General features: G+C 40.8%; 1 protein-coding gene across 1 annotated transcript; it reads left to right on the forward strand.

Annotated features, from left to right (window-relative positions):
- The first annotated feature begins 20,598 nt into the window (after positions 1 to 20,598).
- On the forward strand, positions 20,599 to 21,643 carry LOC102475729 (olfactory receptor-like protein OLF3). Its single transcript, XM_006159617.2, has one exon. It carries the CDS (start codon positions 20,599 to 20,601, stop codon positions 21,538 to 21,540), a length of 942 nt encoding a protein of 313 aa, XP_006159679.1. The 3' UTR covers positions 21,541 to 21,643.
- Positions 21,644 to 25,160: the final 3,517 nt, after the last annotated feature.

Below are 25,160 nucleotides of genomic sequence, written 5' to 3' on the forward strand. Positions count from 1 at the left end.
CTTCTCCTCCACTCTCCTCTCAGGATCTTGGGCACACACGCACACACGCCCGGCATGAGTTTAAACTACTGGGTCCAAGACTTGAACCGCATTGACTACATGGGAATCCAGCGACATAGCCATTACGCTAACTGCTGGTCCCCTCAGAGACTTCTTTCTACCTTTCATCTCCAGAATAAGGGCCTGGAATTTATTCTGCTCACCATTAGCCCTGAAGTAAAGTGAACATGAAGGATAGCCAGCTTCACAAGAATGGACTCACCCAGTGCTATACCAAGTGTGTAACAAGAGAAGTACAGTGAAGTATTTTAGTCCACCAGTAGCTTGAAGGAAACATTGCTGATATGGGTAAAGGACAAGACATTAAGAGGAAGAATTTCAATCCATACACAGTGCATTGTAAAGAAGGACTAGGGAGAAGAAATTCCCTTAATGTGACTGTTTCCATTTAAGGTTAGATTGGCATTCTTAATATATTAAAGGGCACAAATTGGCACAAACCTGAAGTACAAATGTAGGCTAGACTAGGAAAGTTTCATAATTTATTAATTCATCCACATATGCAACTAATAAATGTTTATAAGAGTTCTATGCCGAGAACTAGGCAGTTAAGGAGTCTACAGCAATCAAGGTGCTAAAACCCTGCAAATTATTGAAGGAATAAAGATGAGGTCTATATGGAGTTTGAAATATAGGAGATTCAAGCAAAAAAAAAAAAAACAGACAATTGTATTTTATCAGTAAATACTTGTAGAAAATATAAGATTCCACAGAAAAGAATAGCCTAGACTGGGGAAAGTTCATGGACAAATAATGTGTGATATCTAAAGCCAAGTAGGGATAGCCAGCGCAGACAAAGATGGCTGGAAAAGAATATGGTCCAAAGAGAAGGAACAGCATGGGCAAATGCCGCAAGGCAAAAGAGACCATGGTGCATTCCAGAAACTAATCAGTATAACTGGCTTTTATTGAGAACCATGAGGTGGTGTGGGCAATGCTGTGTGTGTTGCAAGTAGGAAGAGATTGTGCTAGAGGTACAAAGAGGGGTCAGGTCATGCAAACCATGTAAGGGATGGCAGATAGGTTTCTGTCTGCAAATATGACAGTTTAGGCTTACTGAGATGAGCACAGGAAAAGCAGCCCATGTGTGGGCAGGACAAAGTGGAGCTGATGAGTTCAGTATTGATCGTATTGGCAAGAGGTGACACAGTCAGCAGTGTGATGCAAACCGAGAGTCTGGTTGAAGTGAAAAAAGCAGGGTATGTGACACTGCGAGTGCAAGAGTCGTCCTTAGGTCCATTCTCTTTCTATGGCACATTTGGCCTTTACTCCTGGGATGTCCTTCCCATAGACTTTTCCAGGCTGGCTTCTTATCATTCAGATGCCATCTCGACTCAAATACTGACTCGTCAAAAAGGCTCCATGGATCACGCTACAGAATATTGCCTTCCTGCCCGCTCCCACATTATTATGCTTTAATTTTTCATCAGTTCTCATTATAGGAAACTATATTACACACTTCCCTTTACTTTTTAATTGCCTATTCCTTTCTTTTTAAAAAATATTTAATTTAATTTAATTTTATTCATCAGTATTATTATTATTTTTTAAATTTGACTAGAGAGAGACAGAGAGAGGGAAAGTGAGAAAGCAAGCTGCCAGGTCCAGGACTTGACCAGTGGGTTGCCTTGTGGGAGTCTAGCACCTTAATCACCATGACACCTGCTGGCCACAAATTGCCTATTCCTTTTAACATAATATAACCTCTTTGAAAAGTTGTTTGCTTGATTCACCATGTTATTTCTGGCTCCTAAACAGTGTCTGGCATGGAGTAGCTTGTTCAATAAATTGTTGAATGAATGAATGAATGAATGTTAATGATGTGCTAGCATTTATATACCAAATACACAAAGTGTGTGTGCATGTGTCCATACGTCTGTGTGCATCCCATGTGTTTTATATGCACACACACGTGTGTGTGCCAAAGTAAAATTCTGGGGACTAGGGAATGGATGTGGGACTGAGCTCTACTTCTTATTAAATACACCCATATATGTGTTACTTAATAAATGCTTTCCAAAATAAAAGTACAAGATGGACAGAATAAGAGGAAGGCACAGCAGAGTTTTTTAAAAAGCAATCAGAAAAGTAGAAGGAAATCCAAGATGTTGTGGTGCCATGGAAACCAAGGAAAGAGAATTTCAAAGCCAGAGTGATGGACAATGCCAAATGATACCACTAGTTCTAGAATATTATGGTACAGGAGCCAGAGATGACATTAGAGATGTCTAGACCAGCCCAGAAAGCCCCACATTCACCTGTTTGATCCTCAGCAATGGATGTCCAAAGGTTTATGAGCAAACAACAAAGCCCATGTCCACAAATGCTGTCTGGCCAGAGATCACATCATGACTGCCACGCTCCAGTCAGCACTGAAAAAATATGTAAAGAACCAGCTCAAATTATGTTTAATCAACTGCTGAAGTGGGATGTGACATTGGCTTACATTTAACATGCTGAAATACTTAACAATCCTTCAATATTTGTGTCCAAGATTTATTTAATGAGATTGGTAAGGTGGCAGAAATAGACAACTGACTTTGAAAGGAGAGTTTATTACTTACAGTTTAAGAAAAGGATCTATGCCATTGCCAAGCAGAGCCAGAGGAGGAGGCACACAGGTTGGTCAGGGAACAGAAGGATAAGGAGAGTACAGGCCCAAGCCCATGACCATGTCCTAATGGGGGATAAGCTCTCTCCCACTCTCTTTCTCTCTCTCTCTCTCTCTCTGCTTCTTTCTCTACTAAGTACACATGCTTTCTCACAATAAAGGATAGAAAAGAAAGGAAAAAGAAGAGAGAGAAGAGAAGAGAAGAGAAGAGAAGGGAAGGGAAGGGAAGGGAAGAAGAGAAGAGAAAAAGGAAGAAAAGAGAACTGAAAGAAAAAGAAGAAAAGAGAAGAGGGAAAAAAGACTAGAGAAAAGAAAAGAGAAGAAAAGAAAAGAAAAGCAGAGAAAAGAAAAAGAAGAAGAGGGAAAAAGAAAAGAAAAAAATATGGAAGGTACTGATTAAACCTTTGATGACTTACTTTTTGCATAAAGACAGTTCCTAAATCTAAACTAAGGCTCACTTACAGAAGTAATATTCATGCAGCCCTTTGGGGGGCAACATTTCTCTAAAAAACTTGAATTGTAGATAATAGCTCTGCCTTTATATTTAGCTTGTTTCTCACTTAAGTCTTTTCCTAATGCTTCTGAAATTCCAATCCCATGTAGTGGAGATTAAGGTTCCTATGATCCATTTGAAAATAAGCAGATGTACCTTCTTCATGTTACAATGGCAGGGAGCACTCATATGATTTCCCTTAATCTACTGGTTGGCTCACTTCGCTGCTCCTGGAGTCCATATACCTTGCAGGTTCTGCCTCCTCCCCTGGCTGCTGCTGATTTACTGGTCTTGTGTCTCATCACGGAGGTCCAGGTTGTCTCCAGTCTTCAGCTACTCTCCAAAGGAGATGCTGCCTTCTTGGAGACACTCAAAATGAATTTAATCCATTCTGTGTCTTCACAGTCAAAACACACACACCCATGAAGAGAAAAATAAAGTCCTTCAGCTGAACACCGTGTGCTACCTAGAGAGGAAAGGCTGGGCCACTTAGAGAAATATGGCGGTGCCCACTTAGGTCTAATTCTGGCCCCTTTTGATGATTATGACCTGGGACAAGTCACTCTACTCTTTGAGCCTCTGAGTCTTCACTGGATAATCTGGCGTTAATATTAGCACCTGCCTCACAGAGCTTGGCTAATTAAAGATAAAACAGGAAACGTGCCTAGACTGATTCCTGGCACCATTAGCTATTATCAGTAAGACACGCTAGTAGGAACATTTTCTGGTAAGTGGAATGAGATCCTGAAGTCCTGAAGCTGTTCTAGGCAAATCATTAGCCTTTTGTCTCGGGCCCCATATTTTGAATGACATCACTTGGGGAAAACACTAGTGTATACCTGGTAGGACATGGGAAAGGAGATTGCACTTGGAATAGTAGACAAGGAGAAACCAGGTTTCCAGTCTATCTTTTCACCTCTACTTCGGTAAGTCTCTCTGCAAGCTTTTGTATCTTTGCTCTTGTTTTTCTTGTTGACCTTGGATGAACTGAGGATCCCAAAGTGGTTGTGGTTTATATGCTGAAATGCTCTTTAGATCCCTTTCCTGATCTATAAGCGAGTTTAGAGATAGGAAGGCTGCTAGAGTGAAATGCCTGGAGAGGCTGAGAACTGCCTGGGCATGGGGTTGAGATCAACACGGCAGGTCAGTCAGAGTTTGGGCTTTAAAACATACTTTGAATCATACTCTGACTATTTAAACAGAACAGTCATTTTATAGGTGGTATTGAAAACCTTCAAAATCCATTGGAAGGCTATTTAAACAGAACAGTCATTTTATAGGTGGTATTGAAAACCTTCAAAATCCATCGGAAGGCTATAGAGTTGGTCATGTAGCCAGTAAAACCAGGAACTCACCCACAGAGAGCAGTGGGACTGCTCTAGCGAAGATCCCATAGCCCTGCAGCTAGGATAGACTCTGTGTCGTGCTGGGGAGCAGGTACAAAATCCTTGGCCCTGAGAAGCTGAATGCTCCCATCACTTTCTGCTCTAGGACTTTAATTTCATCACTTTCCTAAAACAAAATCGTGCCTGGCCACGTGAATGAGGAAGCCTGAGTAACAGAGGAGTCAGCTGTAAGAGAAAAGGGGTTTCAAGAGGAGATCAAAGATATTTAAGATCATTTTCAGAAAGACTGGCCATATGGTGTGTGAGGAAGCTTTCCCTCCTTCAATGCCTCAACTTCCGCATTGGAAAAAAAAAAAAAATGACCTGTCATTGCGCTAGGATTTATGGCTCACGTGGACGATATAATTGCTTCCTGGCCGCAAGGCAATAAAAGAAAGTGTAAGGAGGTTTGGTCATGGTGTGGCTATATTTGCAAAAATGTGGACCTATTTTATCTTTGTCCAATGTCACTACTAGACCTCAGAGTAGTTTATCTTTGGTAAAAATGTTTTTGCTGAATTGAGTAGCTGAAATTAGAAACTTAAAAAAACAAATTCACTTTCAAAATTTTGAAAACCATTTTACCTATAATATTTCTGAAAAACTATGTCATTAAGGAATACATCATAACATAACTAATTGAATTTTCCTGTAGGAACACCATGACAGAGAGCTGTTTTTGAACTAAAAATTGTCATAAATTAATTCTCCACCTGACCAAAAAATGTATCAAAATAAAAGTATTATAAATCTTTAAAATAATTTAAATCTTTGAAACACTTTAAAGCCTTATAAGATATATATATATATATACTACTTATTTTGCATACAAAGACATCAATCATAAATGGCAAATAAGAATCATAAATAGTATTATTTGATGATATTAAAACTTTATTAAAAAATACTATGCTACCTTTATTAATATTTTATAAAGTCTTGTTTGTTTGTTTGTTTTTTGAGAGGCTTTTGCTATAGGGCACTTGCGCTCGCCAGACAGACAGAGAGAGACATAGAGACAGAAAGCGAGAAATCATCCCCCGGGGGGGATGGTCACGCCGCAATCCTTTCTCCTCCATTCTCCTCTCAGGATCTTGGGCACGCACGCACACGCGCCCGGCGTGAGTTCTAAGCCACCGGGTCTGGGACGTGAACCACGGTCGACTACGTGGGAATCCAGCGACATAGCCATTACGCTAACTGCTGGTTCCCAAGTCTTGTTTTTCTTAAAACTTTAGAATAAATATTTTGGACAGACTAGGTATCTTAAAATTGTTTTTCAAGGTTGTTTCAAATGGATATCTTCTTTTCCCCAAAATAAACATGTTTCTTAGGAAAAAGCCTTCAGAATCATTCAGCTGATCTTAATGATACCTGAAACTGATAGAGTAGAATTCCAAGTTATTTTACTTATCTCATCAAGGTTTTTTTTTTTTACAAGCAATTTATTATTGGTAGAAAACAAGTTTTAAAACAATAGCCTTCATACTTCTTTAAAGAACTTGATACTTTACCTTCAAATTTTATTTCCATTTCTTTTAACTGAAGACTGTTTGGAAGGTATAGTAGCAGGGAGGGCCACTACAGATATAAGACATAGTAAGGACAGGGGTAACGTGTGATGGACAACAGAGGAAGGGAGGGGAACAGGGGAAAAAGAAAACAATATGTTTAACTGACAGAAATAAAAAGCTACTTGCTGATGAAATTGTAGATGATAATGTCTTTATCTTAACTGATGTGTACTGTATTAGTGCTGGAAAAACCAATATTGTACACTGTAAAGATATACAGTGATTAAATGTAAATAAAAAATAAATTAAAATGTAAAAAATAGTGTGCATTCTGTTCAGTTTAATCTTTTTTACATTTTTAATTCACTTTTAAATTCTTTTTGCATTTTTTGAATTTATATTTAGTCACTGTACATTTTTACAGTGTACAAAATGGTCTTTCCTGGCATGAATATGATGTATATTAGTCAAGTTAAAGATATGACTATATACATTATCAACAGATAATAATTTTTGTGTCTGTTAAATGTTTTTGTTTTTTTTTGCTCCTGATTCCCTCTCTGCTACGCCCTATTACCTGATCCCTTCTGTACTGTCTCTAGTATCTGCAGTTGCCTCCCTGCCTTTTTTTTAAGCCTGTCTGATATAAGGGTTGGACTCATACCCCTGCTCTGCTTAAGAAATGCTTGACATTGAGCCAGCCTTGGGTAGAGTAATTCAGCCTTAATATTTTCCTTCCTTAAATGAGATAATGCATTTGAAGTTCCTTGAAGTTAATTAAACACTATACAAATATATTTATTTTTTTCTTTTCATGGGTTAAGGAAAAATTAAACACCCTCCTAGCAAGATCAGAACTGGAGAGTTGTCTCTTCAGGGAGACATTCTTTGAGAATGTCTTTGGATTGTTTTTCACTGGATTTGGAGATGGATGAAGAAAGGGAGACGGTGTGTAAGGCAGTTGCTCAAGGCAGCACCCCTTACTCTCCCACTCTTTCTTCAAGACATTGGCTGTATTTTCACTATCAACAGGAGCAGGGCCAACATGGAGAGGGACTCCAGTGCCTCTGTGAATAGCTTCTGGATCTAAATTTGCTCTTGGAGAACCCCAACCCCTGTATTCACGTTCCCTTTTTTGGCCAGCCTTATGACCTTAGTGTCCCCATGTTCACTCCAACTAGCCAGAAGAAGGATGTCCTCTCCTTTAGGATCACCCCAGCACTAATACGGTACATATCAGTTAAGACAAAGACATTATCATCTACATTATCATCAACAAGTAGCTTTTCATTTCTGTCAGTTAAACATATTGTTTTCTTTTTCCCCTGCTTCCCTCCTTTCCTCTATTGCCCATCACACATTACCCCTGTCCTTACTATGTCTGGTATCTGTAGTGGCCCTCCCTGCTACTATACCTTCCAAACGTAGTCTTCAGTTAAAAGAAGTGAAAATAAAATTTGAAGGTTAAGTATCAAGTTCCCTAAAGAAGTATGAAGGCTATTGTTTTAAAACTTGTTTTCTACCAGTAATAAATTGCTTGTAAAATAAATAAATAAATAAATAAAAAGGCCTTAGTGAGATGGGAAGGAGCTCTGATGCTTTCTGCATTTAATGAAAAGCTTGCAGTACAACTCCAACCAATGGAGCCTCTAAGAGAGATGTTTCCAAAGTGTCTTTCACAATCTCCCAGTAGTGACATTAAACACTTTGAATTTGATGTAGAGAACTGTTAGAACAGCATGTATTTTGCAATAGAGAAAAATGAAAAGATGTTGATTTTATAAGGCTCAAGCTGAGAGCAGTAAATGTGCGAAGAAATAAAAAAAATAGTTTCTGTTTGCAGTGTTGATTTGACTAGCACTTTCCTTCTGAGGAGCTGAGAGTATTTCGCCATAAAAATGCTTAATATCCACTGACGGTTTATCTTGGACTGGACACAATCTATGAACTCTGTATGGATTATTTCATGTAATCTTCACTAGAGTTCCATACAGTAAGTGTCACCATTTGCCCCATTTTACAGTGGAAGAAATGGAGGCCATAGAGATTTTAACTTGCCCATTGTTGTAAATGCACAAGGTGGTGAGCCCAAGGTCAGACTTGGGCATTCAGAGTATGAAACCTATACCCATAGTCGCCAGGTTACTCTGCCTTCAGCAGGGCTGTGGGCTGCTAAGCAGATAAAACAACCTCTGCTAGCAGAGTGCATCTGATGCTGAGAAAGGTTTAAGTCTTGGGCAAATGTCATAGCCAAGCTGGGATTCCCAGACTTTAGGCCAACAGATCTCAGATCTATCAGTTTCTGGAAACTGAGAGGAAGTGGATCACCTAACAAGCAAAATTCCTAAGGTATAATAAGACGTTTACCATATTTTCTTACTCCTATACCCTCAATCCTGCATTGTGGGGATAGTCTTTTTGCAAATCTTGAACTAAATCCAAAGCATGTAGCAGAAATATTCTGAGTCCTGCTGGACAATAAAAAGGTGTCAGTCCCAGAAACATTCTCATTTCAGTCTTTAAAATTAGAGAAAGGAATTCTAGTATTCTCCAGCACACTAGAGTAACTATAATTAACAATAGTGTATTATATATTTCAGAAGAGCTAAAGAGGATTTTGAATGTTCCCAATGCAAAGTAACAAATGTTTTTGAGATTACAGATATGTTAATTATCTAATTTGATCATCACACCTTGTATTCATGTATTGAAAAAACACACTGTACTCTATTAATGTGTACAATTATTGTCAAGTGAACCAAAACTCTGAGTCTCACTCTTCTTACTCCCAACCTCAGAAGCTTAATGTGGAGACACTTGGCTTCTCTCTTCTCTACTCTTCTCTTCCTTCCCTCCCTGAACTGTCTAGACTGTTCTGTGGGCCATCCTCTCAGTTCTGCCTCCCAGAGTCCTATCAGCCCTTGAATTCCCCAAACCCAAGTAATGAATATTGACTGGTTCAAGAGAATGAAAGGCTTAAAGTGAAGAATAAACTCTCCAATCGGCCATACATGAGGTTGAGAAAAGAAAAAATTCCAAAGGATACTAACTCTCTCTAGAAAATTCTCCCCAGTCTCTTCTCCTATCCCCTATGACTTCACCCCTATCATAACAACATCGGGGATGAAACCAGAGTCAACAATTTTGGTGACCTTCTTACATTTCATAGGTAAGCAAACACTTCCTTATGGAAAGGACGGCTATGAGACATTGATCTGGTTGTTCTCATGCAAAGATAAAGTGAGACAGATTTCAGTTTTAATAGCCCATGATACAAATGACAGAACCTTTAGAGAAACAGGAGGAAGAAGTTAGATGTGACCAACTGCTAGTATCCAGTAACAGATCGCTAAGTAGCTCTCATAGTGTACAATGGCCTCAAGACCTGGGAGGTCAATAAGTCATAAGTTATATTGATTCATGACTGTGTCTTCCAAGCTACCCAGTTTGGGGCCAAGAGAAATAAGCAGTTCAGCACAGACAGCCCTGCACTTGCTACCTGTGAGGGCCCTCTAAAACCCAATCCTGCAAGGGGCATCCTTTCATCATGGAACATAATCCTGGCAGAGGAATCACCAATTATGAGAAAAGACAGGACTTTTTACTGCTTTATTTGCTGGAAGAGCTGATGATCAGGAAATTCCAAAAACAGAGTCCCTGAGCTGAGGGACAAAGATGGAGAATAAGGAGGTTGGATTCAAGAAAACTAGACAAGATGCAGAGAAGAAAGTGGGAGCATCATTAATCATGAATTAATGCCAGGGTAACCTGGAGATAAGAGTCAGGGAAGAGATAAAAATCCATATGAGTTTCCCATGGCTGCTGTACCAAGTTACCACAAATATAGTGGTTTTACGCAACATAGATAGTATTTTCTTATAGTTCAAGGCCAGAAGTCTGAAATCAGTTTTACTGGGGTAAAGTCAAGGTGCTGACAAGGCTTGTTTTTTCTGGAGGCTTCAGAGGAGGGCTCATCTTCTTGCCTTCTCCAGCTTTTGGTGGCCACCTGCATTCCTTGACCTGTAGCCACATCCTCACATCATTCCAACCTCTGTGTCTGTCATCACATCTTTTTCCACTTTTGTTCTTCCTGCCTGCTCCCTCAAAGACCCTGTGATGACATTGGGCCACCAGCATCATCCAGAATAATCTTACCACCTCAAAACCTTTCATTTAATTACATCTGCAAAGTCTATTTCTTTTTTTAATTTAGAGAGAATGAGAAAGCCTCCAAGTCCAGGACTTGAACCACAGTTGGCCATGTTGGAGTACAGCTCTTTGACCACCACACCACCTGCCAGCACCAAAGTCTGCTTCTTTTTAAATTTACTGATTTTATTTCTTTCATGAGCAAGAGAGAGGGAAGGTATGCACCCTCCACAGTGCCTCATCACACCACAAACTCCTCCACTCTGCTCCTCACCTTCCAGCCAGCCAGGATCATGGGTGCATACGTGTATACCCAGTGTGTTTCAAGTCACCCTGAGATCTGAACCCCAGTCTTGTGTGTAGCTCCAGCATTGCAGAGTGGCATTCTGCCACCAGTGCCACTGTGGCTGGGCCTGCAAAGTCCCTCTTCCCATATAAGTAATATTCACAGCCTCCAGAGACTAGGATGTAGGCAAATGGGGGTGGGGAGATATTATTCATCCTAATACAGGATACAACATGCTAGGGCAAAACTGAGATGAACGTCTAGGCCAGGAGAACAACCAGAGGCTCTGGAGACCAAAGCAAGTCAGCTTCTTTATCCGAAGTCCAGGAAGCAAATTGTATCTAAGAGTAGCAGGAAACACTCGGGCAGAACTCCTTTCTCTGCTTTTTTGGATAATAAGCAACCTCATTTTGTTTAACTGAGTCACAGAAAAGTCCCCAATGGCAGCAAGATACTGCTTCTCCTTCTGCTAAACCCTGTGTACAAACTTTCAGGACGTCAGAGCATGGAGAGAACTCTATGTACTGCCATTGTAACCACCTTCTTTCAGAAAGAAAACAATTCAAGAAGAAACATAGTCTACTGAAAATACACACAGGGCTGGCAAGTGGGTGATGGTTGAGGGCACTGGACTCCCATATGGTTGACTGTGGTTCGAGTCCTGGGCCTGGCAGCTTGCTTTCTCACTTTCCATCTCTCTCTCTCTCTCTCTCTCCCTATATGGTCAAATTAAAATTAAAAATAAATAATAAAATAAATAAAGTTAAATAAAAATAATTCTTTAAAAAAATACATACACATACATAAGATTTGACATCAGTCGTATTTCAGTATTCATCTCAACTTTCCTGGTTTTCTAGCCCATGCTAAGTCTGTGCCTTCCTCACCAAGTTGTTCTGACTTGACAGAGCAGTGCTTTCTGCTCTCACTGCCTGGACATGGCACATACCCAATCTCCTCTTTAAGGCCATACCAAGTTAGGGAAACCCAGAGAGACTTTCAGAAGGAATCAAACAGGCTCCCTTAGCAAAATAGCTGACATGCCTTACATTTGGTGATCACAGTCTATTGCCCTGCAGCTGCTTGGTGCTGCAGTATGACCTGTCCTGGCTGCATTCATTCATTCCCCCCTCTGCCCAACTGGATCTGCAACCCCAGGAAGCTACATCCATGGAAGAACACAGTGGAACAGAATGAATGGCAACGTAGAGCAAAGGCCATGGAGAAGTTGAACAGGAAGTCTCAGCTGGGATGTGCATGGAGCACAGAGATTAAAGATTAGAAGCCAACGAGAAAAGAGTTCCACAGAAGCATTTCTTCCATGGACCTAGAGAGGGGCAGCTACATGGAGTTGAAAATGAAGGCCCAACCTGCCCACTGGAGACAGGGGCAAGGAGCTGAACAGAGAAGAGTGACCTAAGTCCTGTGCAAGAGGAATACTATGTGGGAAATAGTAGGAATAACCCTGGAGCACATTGGGTAAGTCCCATACATAGGGAGCCAGATCCCACATGGCCGACTGCAGTTTGAATCCTGGCTCAGGTAGCTTGAAAAACATGCTGGGTACATGTGCATATTTTCCCCAAATTCTGACACAGTGGAGATGGAGGGAAAGGAATTACAGCATGACTACACCCCCTGGGGGGAGAGAACTTTCTCTCTCTCTCTCTCTCTCTCTCCTCTCTCTCGCTCTCTCTGGCAAACACATATGCCTTCTGTCAAAAAAAAAAAAAAAAACATGATACTGCTCTGGGAATATTAGATCAATATATATTTTGTCTTTTTTAATCCCAAATTTCTAAGCTCCTCAGGTACACCTACATCAAAATGCATAACCTCCAGATTTGAAAACGGAGATTTAGGTAAGTTATGAGTGCAGGGAATTCAGGAGATGATAAGGGGGAATCTTGTATTCCTTAAAGGGGGAAAACCTCCATTTTCTGGCATAAGTTTGAGAGAAGTAAAGGAAAAGTAGGAGACAGTCACATATCTGTGCCCAAGTCCCTGAGGGCGAGGAGGGAGCCAAAAGCAGAAATGCTTTCCTGATGCCCATTTGGAGACGTGACAGCACATTGATGTTCGAGGTGCCCAAGAAACCCCAAGGAAGCTGGGGGACAATAGAGAAGCAGCAGTGAAGAAGGGGGCCAGCCCGGTCTCCCTGAGATGTACCTCAAGTTCCTGCACAGGCCTGGGAGATGCAGGAGGCAGCTGGAAGTGCACCCAAAGAACTCACCAGAAGAGAGCAGCATGGTAGAGAAGATGTTGTCCTATGACCGAGAGCTACAAAATGGACCTCCCTAACCAGGGCCCCAGAAGAAATCCCAGTCAGTTCTCAAGAGGTGGTGTGCATGTGCACATGTATGTGTGTTTGGGGAAATTATAACATCAGAAAACCAGAAGTACAATTGTTTCGACAAAGTGATTGCCAGCGAGTCTTGACAAAGTCAAGACAGCTAACCGCCTCTAAGTCCCTTAGTCACAGACTTCTACAGCGGGTACCAGGGCTGGATCCATATCAACCACATCTCAGTAGGAACCTGCCACATGAATACGTGAAGATCAGAGGGGCTGCCTCGCTGTGCAGAGACCAGAACCAGGACTAGCATGAAACAAGAGTGATTCCTGTTTAGTCAACATGATAGTTTTTTTTTTTACCCAGAAGCCATGTTGAAAAAGAAGAAAGCAAAATAAACCCACTCTATTATAAGGTTGAACTTTGAATTAATTAATTGAATATTAACCTGGAAAGATGATTTCAAATTAAAAGACTAGTTATGCTGTAAGAAACCAAAGTATTTTTCATTAATACATTGTTTGCTTTTTATGCCTTTTCTCTACTGCCTCTCAGGATGGAGTCTTAAGGAGGTCAGATCACTATAGAAAGCAAAGAAGCTACATTTTCCTAGAACTTCTGTGAAGAGCATTTAAATGTTTTACCCTGTCACTTGGACAAGTTGATCTTAAAGTAAAGATTACTCTAGACTCCATATTTGTGCTTACAATCTATTACAGAGCAGCAACTTCCAGACGTGGGTTGTACTGCAATTATCCACTGTTAATATATAAGAAGGAAATTACACAAAGTTTCAATTAGATTATTTTTTTTTAATTTGCCAGAGGGCATGTGCACTCACCCAGAGACAGGGAGAGAGAGAGAGAGAGAGAGAGAGAGAAAGCAACCCCAAAGTTATCAAGTCATACTGCAATATCTTCTCCTCCCTTTCTTCACCCTGTCAGAAATGTAGGCATGTACACACACACACACTGGGCATGTTTTTAGGCTGCTGGGTTGGGATTCAAACTGAGTGATTGGCCATTGTAGGATCCATTTCCCTTAACCACTAAGTCACTGAGCCAGCCCAAGATTATTGGTGTTAAGTATTCAGTGTCCATTAAATTTTAGTGGTCGTGTCTTTGTTTTTTCATCCCCACCACCACCACCACCACTTAAGTGGTTTCCCAGAATATCAAAGCATAGAAATACCATTTTCAACTTTCTTAGTTGTAGAGCTCGGTATTGAAACAGCCGTCAAGTACAGCACCTGCTCAAATAGCATGTTTCCCCAAGGGTGTACTGGGGAAATATGGGAAAAGTTAATCCTGGTAACAATGAAATGGAAGAAATGAGTGGGAAAGGTTAGCAACGGGGAACCAGATAGAGTAGTTTCTTGGGAGTGAACTAAACTATTGATAGTAACAGGAAAGTCCTGTGGCTGAGAGATATTAGGGTAGGGAAGTGAAAGTGGCGACTCCAAAGAAGTGAAGGGGAAGACCCAGGCCTTAGCAGGTCTAGGGCTGCACAGACATTGAAGAAAATGGATTATGTTCAAGGACTGAGGGTCCAAATTGTGCATAAAATATTGGCTCCTTTGAACTGCTCTGTGGTCTGGTGGTTAAGGCAGCCAGATCCCACATGGCCCACCACAAAGTCTGAGTCCCAGACCTGGCAGCATGAAAAACATGTCAGGCCTGCATGCACATGTGTCTAAAATTCTAAAAGGAAGGAGAGATGGAGGAGAAGGGAGTGCAGATGACCATCCCTATGGGAAGTATTTCTCCTCTCTCTCTTTCTCTGTCTCTCTCTGGCAAGTACACACACTTTCTTCCCTGACCAAAGAGATCAAGAGAAAAACAGAACTCCCAATAGGATTTTTGTGGTCATGATCCATCCTCAGCCTCAGCCAGCCCAGATCATGGGCACGAGCATGCCCGGTGTACTCAAGGAGGTCTCTGGATGCAAACTGGTACTCTGCCCATGTGGATCTGCCTCACAGAATGTAGCATTTTATTGCTACGCCACGGTGTAGACCCTTGTTTCAATCTTTATGTATATCCAACTGTATGTATGTTATTTTTTCTACATTTTCTAACCTACTTTTTTTCACCTAGTTACATACCACCTGTAACCTTAGTGTATGGAAATGTAAAAAATATACCAATTTTGTTACCAGAAAAAAAAATGTATTAGATAAGAGTAGCATCAAATCCAGAGATGGTACCCAACAGTTCTTTTCATTTGCCCTCGAGTCACCCATATCAGTCCATATCGAGTCTACCTTTGAAGTACATCAGGAGTTCCACCTCTAGGGTATCACTCTCTCTTCCACTTTTCCATCGTAGTGTCCACAGATTTCTATCCATCTCTGCCATTCCTCTTAACTTCTGGCTACAACTCTGAGTCGGAAGTTCCATCAATGTTTCCCTTCATGGGCTTTGAGATTGAGAGAGCTCCAGGTCCTTTGGAGTCCTGGGCTTAGCTGGGTGATGGAAAGAGCAGAAGTGGACCTGAGATTATGCAGATCCTGCTCAAATGGGAAGATTATAAGGGAGATGAATTTCCCTGGCCCACTGTCATTACATGGAGAAATCTTCAGATAATTAAACCTTAATCATGCTGATACTGGCAAACTATTGTGAAAGAATTTGAGTTATTTACATACTAATGTCTCTGCTTTTAATTTCTGTCTTACCAGAGACTCATGTTCTATTATCATAGAAATGGATAGGTAAACACTGAACATTAAAATACTGAACTGAAAACCTGACCCATTGTTTTCTCTGCTCCTTCTAGTAATTCCAATGAAGAGGTTACAATTTGGTAGAAACTGACCAAGAACTGAGAGGTCAAGATTATTGAAAGCTGGAAAAGCTTCTGGTGATATGAAAATATGCAAAGGAAACACAATTCAACAGAAATGTGATACAGGAGACCACCAAGGAGCCTGTGGATATATTTTAATGACTGTGAACTCTCAATGGAACTCAGGCCATAGATGTAAACAATCGTAGGATAACTCATCATGTCCTGATTGCTAAAATTAGAAGTGTAGGAGGAAACATGGTGGTGCTTCCCTTAAGAAAGAGACCAGGTTCTGAGGTTGCCTTCCCAATTACTCTCAATCCCTTCTCACCAGGTCAAAGAAGCAAATATCCCTGTCTTCTGACTCCTACCCAAAGTCTCCAGCAATCCCATAGCCTTACAGGGTAGTGAAAGACCCAGAAGAGTCAGGGAAGGGCTTGTTAGCCTCGGAACTAGAAGGACAATTAAAAGTTGAGATCAAATGTTTTCAGAATGTTTATTCCACAGGGAACTCAGAAGAGGGGGAGCTGTGGTTAAAAGGAGCTGAGGCGAAGGATGAGTAAGAGAACACACCAAAAGCAACTAATTGCCCTCTGGGGAGTCCTAGGTTCTGAAAAATTATCAGAGAAGACTGACAAAGCAAAACCTCCATCCCCAAGAAGAGGATGGACAGCTGTTTTAGGAGCATCATGCGAGATGTGCTGCCTCTCCATTCAAAATGAGTCTTGTCCATGAGGTGAGTACTCAGCTCCCACAGGGGAATGAGAGAAGGTGGGAGAGTGTAGAGTCCAAGCCTTGTCTGGACTTGAAAAGTTCTACTCTGCTTTTCCAACTGGTTGTAGTTGGAGGCTCTTCATTTTCCTCCTATCACCTACATGAAGTAGCTCATTGTTTTCAAACAACCCAATGGATTCCACATTCTTGGTCAGTCATCCAATCAATAGAATAAACTGACACTGAAGGAAGTAAAGAATAGAGATGAAAAGAGAGAGGCTCTTTTCTTGGCCTTCAGGCATTTGTATTATGGTGGAGATAAGGAATGGAGAAGGTCTAGGATTGGTACAAGAACCAAAGAAGACATAAACCTCCATCTTCTCTTGAAAAAGAAGATGGAAATTCTTAGCTATCAAGAAGCAAAATTCCCATGAAACAAAGATAGCTTTTGTCCCAGTAAAGGATCATCCCAAACGATCAGGACTTAGGAGGGAAGCTCATGTATTAGAAGCCTCAAAACCTGTCAGGCCTGATCCAAGTGGTTGCCCCATTTCTCCTGTTATAACCCCTGACCTGTTTCCCTAGTCTCTTGTTTTGAATCAACTATTCTTATTTATTGACACCTTCCCAAACATTTGTGTGTGTGATTTAAATTCTTTGATCCCCAAACCCAGTAACTCATAATCTCTTATTGTCTACACACCTACTAGTTATATCCTTAGGGTGATCAAAGACCAAAAAAATTATTTTTCCCTTTTACACTGCTTCAAATATTTATTTATCCCAAATCTTTAGAACTGGAAGAAATCTGGATGGTAACCTAATCTAACTCGTTCCTTCTGAAGATGAAGAAACATGGCTTTGACATGTAGCAATTTGCACAATGATCCATAGATGGTTTATTTATATAGGTTGAAAGCCAGGACTCCTTATTTGAGTCTCAGTATACCTTAAATTACATTTATTTTTTGAATTCATGGAAGAACTGGTTGTTTCTTTGCTTCTACTTTATTGTTTCTAGGTATCTTCCAGCTATTAACATAGACAGACTCTGTGTCTCCAATTATGAGATGTAAAAACTCCTCCGATAAGGTCATGGTGACTCACCTCTTCTGTCCTCCCTGCCAGACTGAGTTTTGGAGGAGACCAGCTGGCGTTGTTCCCTGTTACTCCACCACTTGCCTCTGGACCAGGCTCTCCTCAGGGTTCTGGAAATGTTTACGGAGTTGAGCAAAGTGGAATGAAATTCTCTAACTATCCCAAAAAGTTCAGAATAAGGCTCTGTATTATTAAAAATAGTTTATCATCACTTAAAGCATCATCATGTAGATGAACCTTTTGTCTTAATTTTCACTGTACTTAAGAAGGGTCTCTGTGATTAGTTGGTTTAGGCAATAGCATTTATGGCAAAAGCCCACACTCTGTTAACTTTCTGACACTCATCTGCTATAAGCAAATACTCACATTGTTTCTTGTCCCCATTGTCAAATTATTTCTCGATAGAATTAACCTCAGTGATTGGAATTGGTTGAGTAGAGTGACAGAAACACAGTATATAGATGTAAATACCAGATACAGTGTGTGTGAAAGAGGAGGGTCTGAGGAAGGAAATTTGGGGGAGGGACAGGGAGGCAAAGCATTAATGGCACAAAGAGGTGTGGTATTATCTGTTGGAAATATTTTGTATTTATCAACAGTACTAGGGAGAAATGTTCAACTGTTGAAATATCCATTTTGTAAGACAAATAATGTGATTGAATGTATGGAAGAAAATGAAATAAAAAAAGAATAATAAAAATAAAATAATAAAAAAATTAATTAATTAATTAAAAAAAAACAATAGCTATTTACGTCTGCTTAATACTTTACAAAGCACATCATAGTCCTGGGTTGATCTGACCCTACTCAGAATACTGTGAGATAGTCATTACTGTAATTGACACTTTTCCACTTTTCAAATGAAGACACTGAGGCTCAGGGAAGTCAAGTAACTTGCCCAGAGCACAGGACAGGCTAAAGAAAGAGGCAAACTAGAACTCAGATCCCTCTTCTCATTCAGGGCTTTTCCTATTTGACATCTAGCATTTCTTTACAAGGAGAAGAGCTTTATTGGTATAGGTCTCAAGCCTTCCATTTAAGACTCTTCTGGTGCCTCCTTTCCTAGAGCATCTCTTTCCAGAACCCATTCCCACCCCTCATTGGTGGGCTGAGGGAGAAGTGAGAGTGAGCAAGGCAGCCTTGAATCTTGTCCCAACTTAGTCCCCAAGTAGATCTAAGACCTGGGCCAATTGCCTTATCCCTGGTAAAAAGTGAAAGGAATAAGACACCTGGTGTCTCTGATTTCTTACATTCTGAATAGGTTTGATAACCTTCAGAGGGAATTCGACCCTGGATCTAAGCGCTGAAGATAAAGATTGTGTCTATGGCAGTAAATGGCCTACAGATCACAGGAGGTCAGAATTGAGTTACTTCTGCAGATACAAGGGTGTGAGCAGCTCCCTCGGCCATGGGCTCCCTGCCATGGGACCTCAGCTTCTCACCTCGGCCCCTCAAAACCCAAAGGCAGTTTCTATTCTTAGCAGTCTCTACAGTGACACCTTCTGGCCACTGCAGGAACAGGGCCAAACCAAGAGGCCTGGAGCCGCTCATCCAGGCCTTCTGCTAGTTCTCTTCCTCCAGGAGGCAGAGCTCCAGCCGCTGTTTCCAGCCAAAGGAAACCTCAATTGAATTACATTTTTCAATTTAGTGTATTTGATTCTGTGGCTCCATTCCGGTTTGCTTAATGCTGATGTATTGCATTTATCTTCTGCCCAGCTGTGATAGCATGCACACATATGCTCTCATTGAATTTTACAACCTCAAGATTAGTTTTTTATTATTTCTTTTTTAATTCCATAGCGCTCCTGATATTCTAAACAGAAATTCCTAATGTTGAAACGCAGTTTTTCATAAATGTTGGTTGAAAGCACAGTGCAGGATTTTGGGCATGCACACACACTAACCAGCATGAGTTTTAAGCCACTGGGTCCAGGATTCGAACTGCTGTTGACTACATGAGAGTCCAGCAACATAACTACTACACTATCTGTTGGTCTCAACATACTCACGTACTCAAGTTTTTAAATTAATTAATTTACTAACTAAATATTCTTTTGAGCAGAAAATACACCTAGAGATTATATTTCTATTTTTTTAATGGCATTTAGTTCTACTTTTCTAGAGCATTCTGGGAAGGAGATAACCTAGTATAACCTTAGCTGAGAAAGGAGAATTCGCTCCATCTGAAGAGTGTGTGGAATTTTGTCACTTCATACTCAGTAATAAGAGGTGAGTCTCACAAATTTCCAAATGCTCTCAATACATTGCTTTGTTAATCGTTTATTTAAACATCTAAAATGCCCACAACTTACTACACATACTCCACAATACCGAGAAATAAGGCATAGCTACAGGGGCGACTTAATTACAAGGCTCCAAATTTAATTAGCGCAATACTAACCTTGTTCTTCTCCTCACAGCACTTAGTACAATTATACTTAATTAATTATTTGTAATTATTAATGTAATCTCTGTGTCCCTAGTTTAATTATAAAAACCGAGAAAGCAGACCCATGCTCCTGTCTTTCTTGCTCACTGACAGGTGTCTCATGCCCATCACAGTTCTTGATATACAGCAGAAGATACCCAGACTGAGTTGAAGGATTTAAGCTTTGTCAGACTGATGGGTGTAGAATTTCTTTCCCAAGACATAGACAGGCCCCAGAAACAGCATGAAAAACAATTGAATTCAGTGCTAGAAAATGACACAGGACCCAAGGGGCATCTGATTACAATATTTTACCCTCTCTACCCATGTTGAAAAATCCTTCCTTTCCTTTGTAACTTCTACTTTCCTTTCCTCTTTTTCTATTTTTCTACCTTCCTTAGTTTTTCTTTCCCTCTCACTTTTTCTTCTCCTTACCTTAATCATTCTTTCTCCCTTTTACACACACTTTTTTCCCTCTGTCTTTCCATTTACATTGATAGATTACCTCCTATTTCATTGTATCTCTGCTGGGCCTTCCATGTAAAAGGTGGGCAAAGCAGGGACTCTTCTTGAGAATTTTCAGTTGAATGTCAGGAGCCAAATGCCCCTTTCTCCCATGTCTCCCCTAGCTGTCTAGGTCAGAGAATGAAGAGTCTATGTCCCAATTCCAGCTCCAATCCTAGCCCAGAACTTAATTCAAGACTCTTAAATTGAGCGCTTTGCTTGCCCCTCCTCCTCTCCCCCTCTCCCAGCTGCCTGGCCATCCCCCACCCCAGCTCCATGAGGAGGTACAATGGGACCTGGGTGAGTGAGTTCATCCTGATGGGCCTCTCCAGTGACAGGCAGACCCAGGTTGCACTCTTTGTCCTGTTTGGGGTCACCTACCTACTGACCCTGCTGGGCAATGGGCTCATCATCCTCCTGATTGTGCTGGACGTGCAACTCCACCTGCCCATGTACTTCTTCCTCTGCCACCTCTCCGTGGTGGACATCTGCTACACTTCCAGCGGGGTGCCCCAGATGCTAGTGCATTTCCTCCTGGAGAAGAAGACCATCTCCTTCAGCCGATGTGGGACTCAACTTTTCTTCTCTCTGGCCCTCGGGGGTATCGAGTTCCTGCTGCTGGCCGCCATGGCCTATGACCGCTATGTGGCCGTCTGTGACCCCCTGCGTTATATGATAGTGATGAGCCCGAGGCTCTGCGTGGCACTGGCAGCTGTCTGTTGGCTCGTGGGCCTGGCTAATGCCGCAGTGGAGACAGCAGTTACAATGCGCCTGCCCACCTGTGGGCGAAACGTACTGAACCACGCATCCTGCGAGACGCTGGCACTCGTCCGGTTGGCCTGCGTGGACACCACTCTCAACCAGGTGGTCATCGTGGCCTCCAGCGTGGTGGTGCTGCTGGTGCCCTGCTGCCTGGTCTCGCTGTCCTACACCCACATTGTGGCGGCCGTCCTGAAGATCCGCTCCACCCAGGGACGCCGCAAAGCCTTCGGGACCTGCGCCTCCCACCTGACTGTGGTCTCCATGTCATATGGGATGGTTCTGTTTACCTACCTGCAGCCCCGCTCTGTGGCCTGGGCGGAGCAAGACAAGGTGGTGGCGCTCTTTTACGCTGTGGTGGCCCCCATGTTGAATCCTCTCATCTACAGCCTGCGCAACAAGGACGTGAAGGCTGCTCTGGGCCGAGTTCTGATGAGGAGCTCCAGATTAGAACATTAGAAAGTACTTCTGTAATGAAGGTCTCCCTCTGTAGACAGTGGACATTCGAGTGTGCCCTCTTGCACAACACATGCACACGTGTGAGAGAGAGAGAGACTCAGAGAGAGCAGGTGGGAGGGCCACTACCTGCATTTCTGTCTTTTGAGGTAATACAGAAGTGGGATTTTATTTATGGAATCAATTTCTGGTCCTTGCTTTATTTAAAAAAAAAAAAAATGTGAATTCTGGCCCAGTTATAGTCGCAGTTCAACCTACTGAACTGCAATGCTAGGAACCACATGGCTGACTGAAGTTTCAAATCCCAAGTTGATCAGAAAATATGGCAGGTGAATACATGTCTGGGATCCTGCTGGTTGGAGAGTTGGAGGAAGATCACAGTGAGAAGAGACTCTGTGTGTCTCTCAGAAAAGATATAAAGTAAATAAACTTTAAGAAAATGAATGACCGCTTAAACATACACCCTACAGAAAGTCAAGTGCAATACATTCATTTGTTTAAACAAAAGAAAGGGAAAATAAGATATCCCAGCATGTATGAATTAGGAAGGAAGATTAAATCAGATGTCAGGGCCATGCACAAATGAATGCTAGAAAGTCTAATTCCTTGCTAAAATCTGAAAATACATGTCTAAACTTGTTGGCAATCAGTGAAAAAGGGGTGGGGGGGTTGTAAATTACAAGATTCACCGTACCCAGGGGATCAAACAAGCCTTATGTCAGAGGTGCACAAGCCATGTGTCTCACACATGGTCCAGCCCAGCTCACTAGCATGGGGAATTAATTCATGCAGCGATTTGGGCCAGAGCTGTAGCAACGATCCCTACATCCCTGTGAGTACAGTGGGACCATATGAGGTCACATGGACATCACTTTGTTTGTTTCTCTCAAACGTGGGGTGGTGACTCATAGTTGGCCAGAAAGTCAGATATTCAGGGCTCAAACGGCTATCTTTCTACACAATCAGGTCTAGGAAATTCTCTTAGGGAAATCAAAAGATGTACTCAGAGCTCACCCGTGACTAGAAGGCTATGCCACACACATGATCAGAGATAAGCCAACATATTCAGCATGAGAATCTTAATTCCTCATTAACAATAATTTTGTTCTATGCTTTTAATGCAAAAGCAAATGATTGAGTCTAAACATCCTAGACCATAAAGCAAAAGCAGTGATGACTGTGTCCTGAAAAATGTTTCAGACGACGTATAAAAATGAGAATAAAGCATCCCTTACATAAATGTTAGAGATTTCTGGTTTGCCTTGCCCACGAAACAAAACAAACAAAAGAAATATAAATTGAGAACAATTCAAACATTTATTCAATCTGTTGAGAAAATGCCAAAAGGCTGAGAAGGACAGACTGCAGCACATTTTAAAAGTTCTAGTGAAACTTTTTAAAAATTGAGATAAAATTCACATAACATACACTTCACAATTTTTACCACTTTACGATGGGCAATTCACTGGCATTTAGTATTTTTATAATGTTGTGCAATCCCATCTTTATCTAGTTCCAGCACATTTTCATCACCCCCACTATGACACTCCATACCCATTAAATGGTCATTCCCTCCCCAGGTTGCTGACAATCATAATCTGATTTCCGCCTCTAACAATTCGCCTATTCTGGACATTTCACATGAATTGAATCATGTGACTTTTTGTGTCTGGCTTCTCTCACTTAGCATAATGGTTTTGAGGTCTGCCCAAGTCATAATATATAGCAATGGTTCATTCCTGTTTATGGTTGAATAATACAGAATTGGATGGCTTTTCCACGTTTGTTTATCCATTCATAAGGTGATGGGTGTTTTGCTTGTTTCCACGTTTTGGCCAATGTAAATAGTGCTACAATAAACATTCATGTAGAAATTTTTGTTTAAATATCTATTTTTAAATCTTTGGGGAATATATCTAGGACTTGAATTGCTGAGTCAGGTAGTAATTCTATGTTTAATTTCCTTTTTAATTTGTAAGTTTTTGACTGACAAATAATGATTATCTATATTTATGGAATACCATGAGATGTTTTGATCTATGTATGAGCATTGCACAAAAAAGTCAATCAAACTAATTAGCATATCCTAACCTCATAAATTGATAACTTCGTGAGTGTGATGAGAAGGTTGAAAATCAATTGACAGACACAAAAATGAAAAGGTTTCTGATGATGATAATGTGTATGGTAATGTCTTTGACTAGATTAATATGCACTGTATTCATGCTAGGGAAAAATCATGATATTCTCACACTGTGAAAATATGCAGTGATAAACTGTAAATTTAAAAAAGAAAAAAGACTACTTTAGCAATTTTGAAATTTCAGTTCATAATATGTTTATCTTTCTGAGGACTTGCCAAACTGTTCACCATTTTACATTCCCCCCAGTAATGAACAAGATTTTCAATGTCTCCACAGTCTCACCAATATTTGTTACTTTCTGTTTCTATGATTATAGTCATTCTAGTGGATATGAACTGGTATCTCATATTGGTTATAATGTACGTATCTCTAATAACTAATAAGGTTGAGCATGTTTTGCTTTGTTGGCCATTTGTATATCTTCCTTGGAGAATTGTCTGGCAACATTTTTTTTTTTTTTGAGAGATTTTCACTATAGGGCACATGCGCTCGCCAGACAGACAGAGAGAGACATAGAGACAGAAAGCGAGAAATCACCCCCCAGGGGGGATGGTCACGCTGCAATCCCTTCTCCTCCATTCTGCTCTAGGGATCTTGGGCACGCACGCACACACGCCCGGCATGAGTTTTAAGCCACCAGGTCTGGGACGTGAATTGTGGTCGACTACGTGGGAGTCCAGTGACATAGCCATTATGCTAACTGCTGGTTCCCCATCTGGCAATATTTTTTAACCCTTATTTTTAGACCCTTCTCTGTTAAGTTTTCCCTCAGAATGAACAAATTATCTTTTCTTTCCTCTATTGTTTTCCAAAGTTCTCTCTTCCAACCAAACCCTTTATGATCATGTTTTTGCCTTTTTCCTAATGCCTGAATTTTATTAATATACAACAGAGAAATCTCAGGAATTCCTCTTCCTTAATAATGAGAGGAACAAATTGAAACTTATAATTTAATATATTTTCCTTACCTTCATCCTGCACCTATGGGACATCCACCTTTGAGCCTTGTGATAGTCTAGTATACCTTCTAACATAGCTTGGCTCCAAGACGATCGCCAAAATAATTCAATGTGCAAACTTTGTGTATGAGATTTTTTTGATAGAACTAGTTAAAAGTTGAAGGGTGTCAATCCAAAGCAAGGATATCGGTTCTATAGTGGTTGAACTATAATCATTCTTTATTAAGTAACTATATGATAGAGACTATAATCTACCATTACATCATCTAATCATAATAATTCAAACACATCTTTGGTATATAAAATAATACTTATATTTCCCTTCTCTATAGCATTCGCACACACATATAGTTAATCCAAAGATGACAGTGATCTATTAGTTACAGGTTTAAAAGAATGGAAAGAGTTCAGAATATTCTATATATCCTATCTTTGGAGTTATAGAATTGAGAAGATGTTTTTGCTTTTACCTCTTTGAAAAGACACTCAAAACGTTAAAGGATATTTACTAATCAGCAGG

Source organism: Tupaia chinensis, unplaced genomic scaffold, assembly GCF_000334495.1.
Source record: "Tupaia chinensis unplaced genomic scaffold, TupChi_1.0 Scaffold000637_1, whole genome shotgun sequence".
Taxonomy (NCBI): domain Eukaryota; kingdom Metazoa; phylum Chordata; class Mammalia; order Scandentia; family Tupaiidae; genus Tupaia; species Tupaia belangeri.

Bases quoted from the DNA above. Each gene is read 5' to 3' on its own strand.
- LOC102475729 (XM_006159617.2), top strand. From the start codon at position 20,599: ATGAGGAGGTACAATGGGACCTGGGTGAGTGAGTTCATCCTGATGGGC.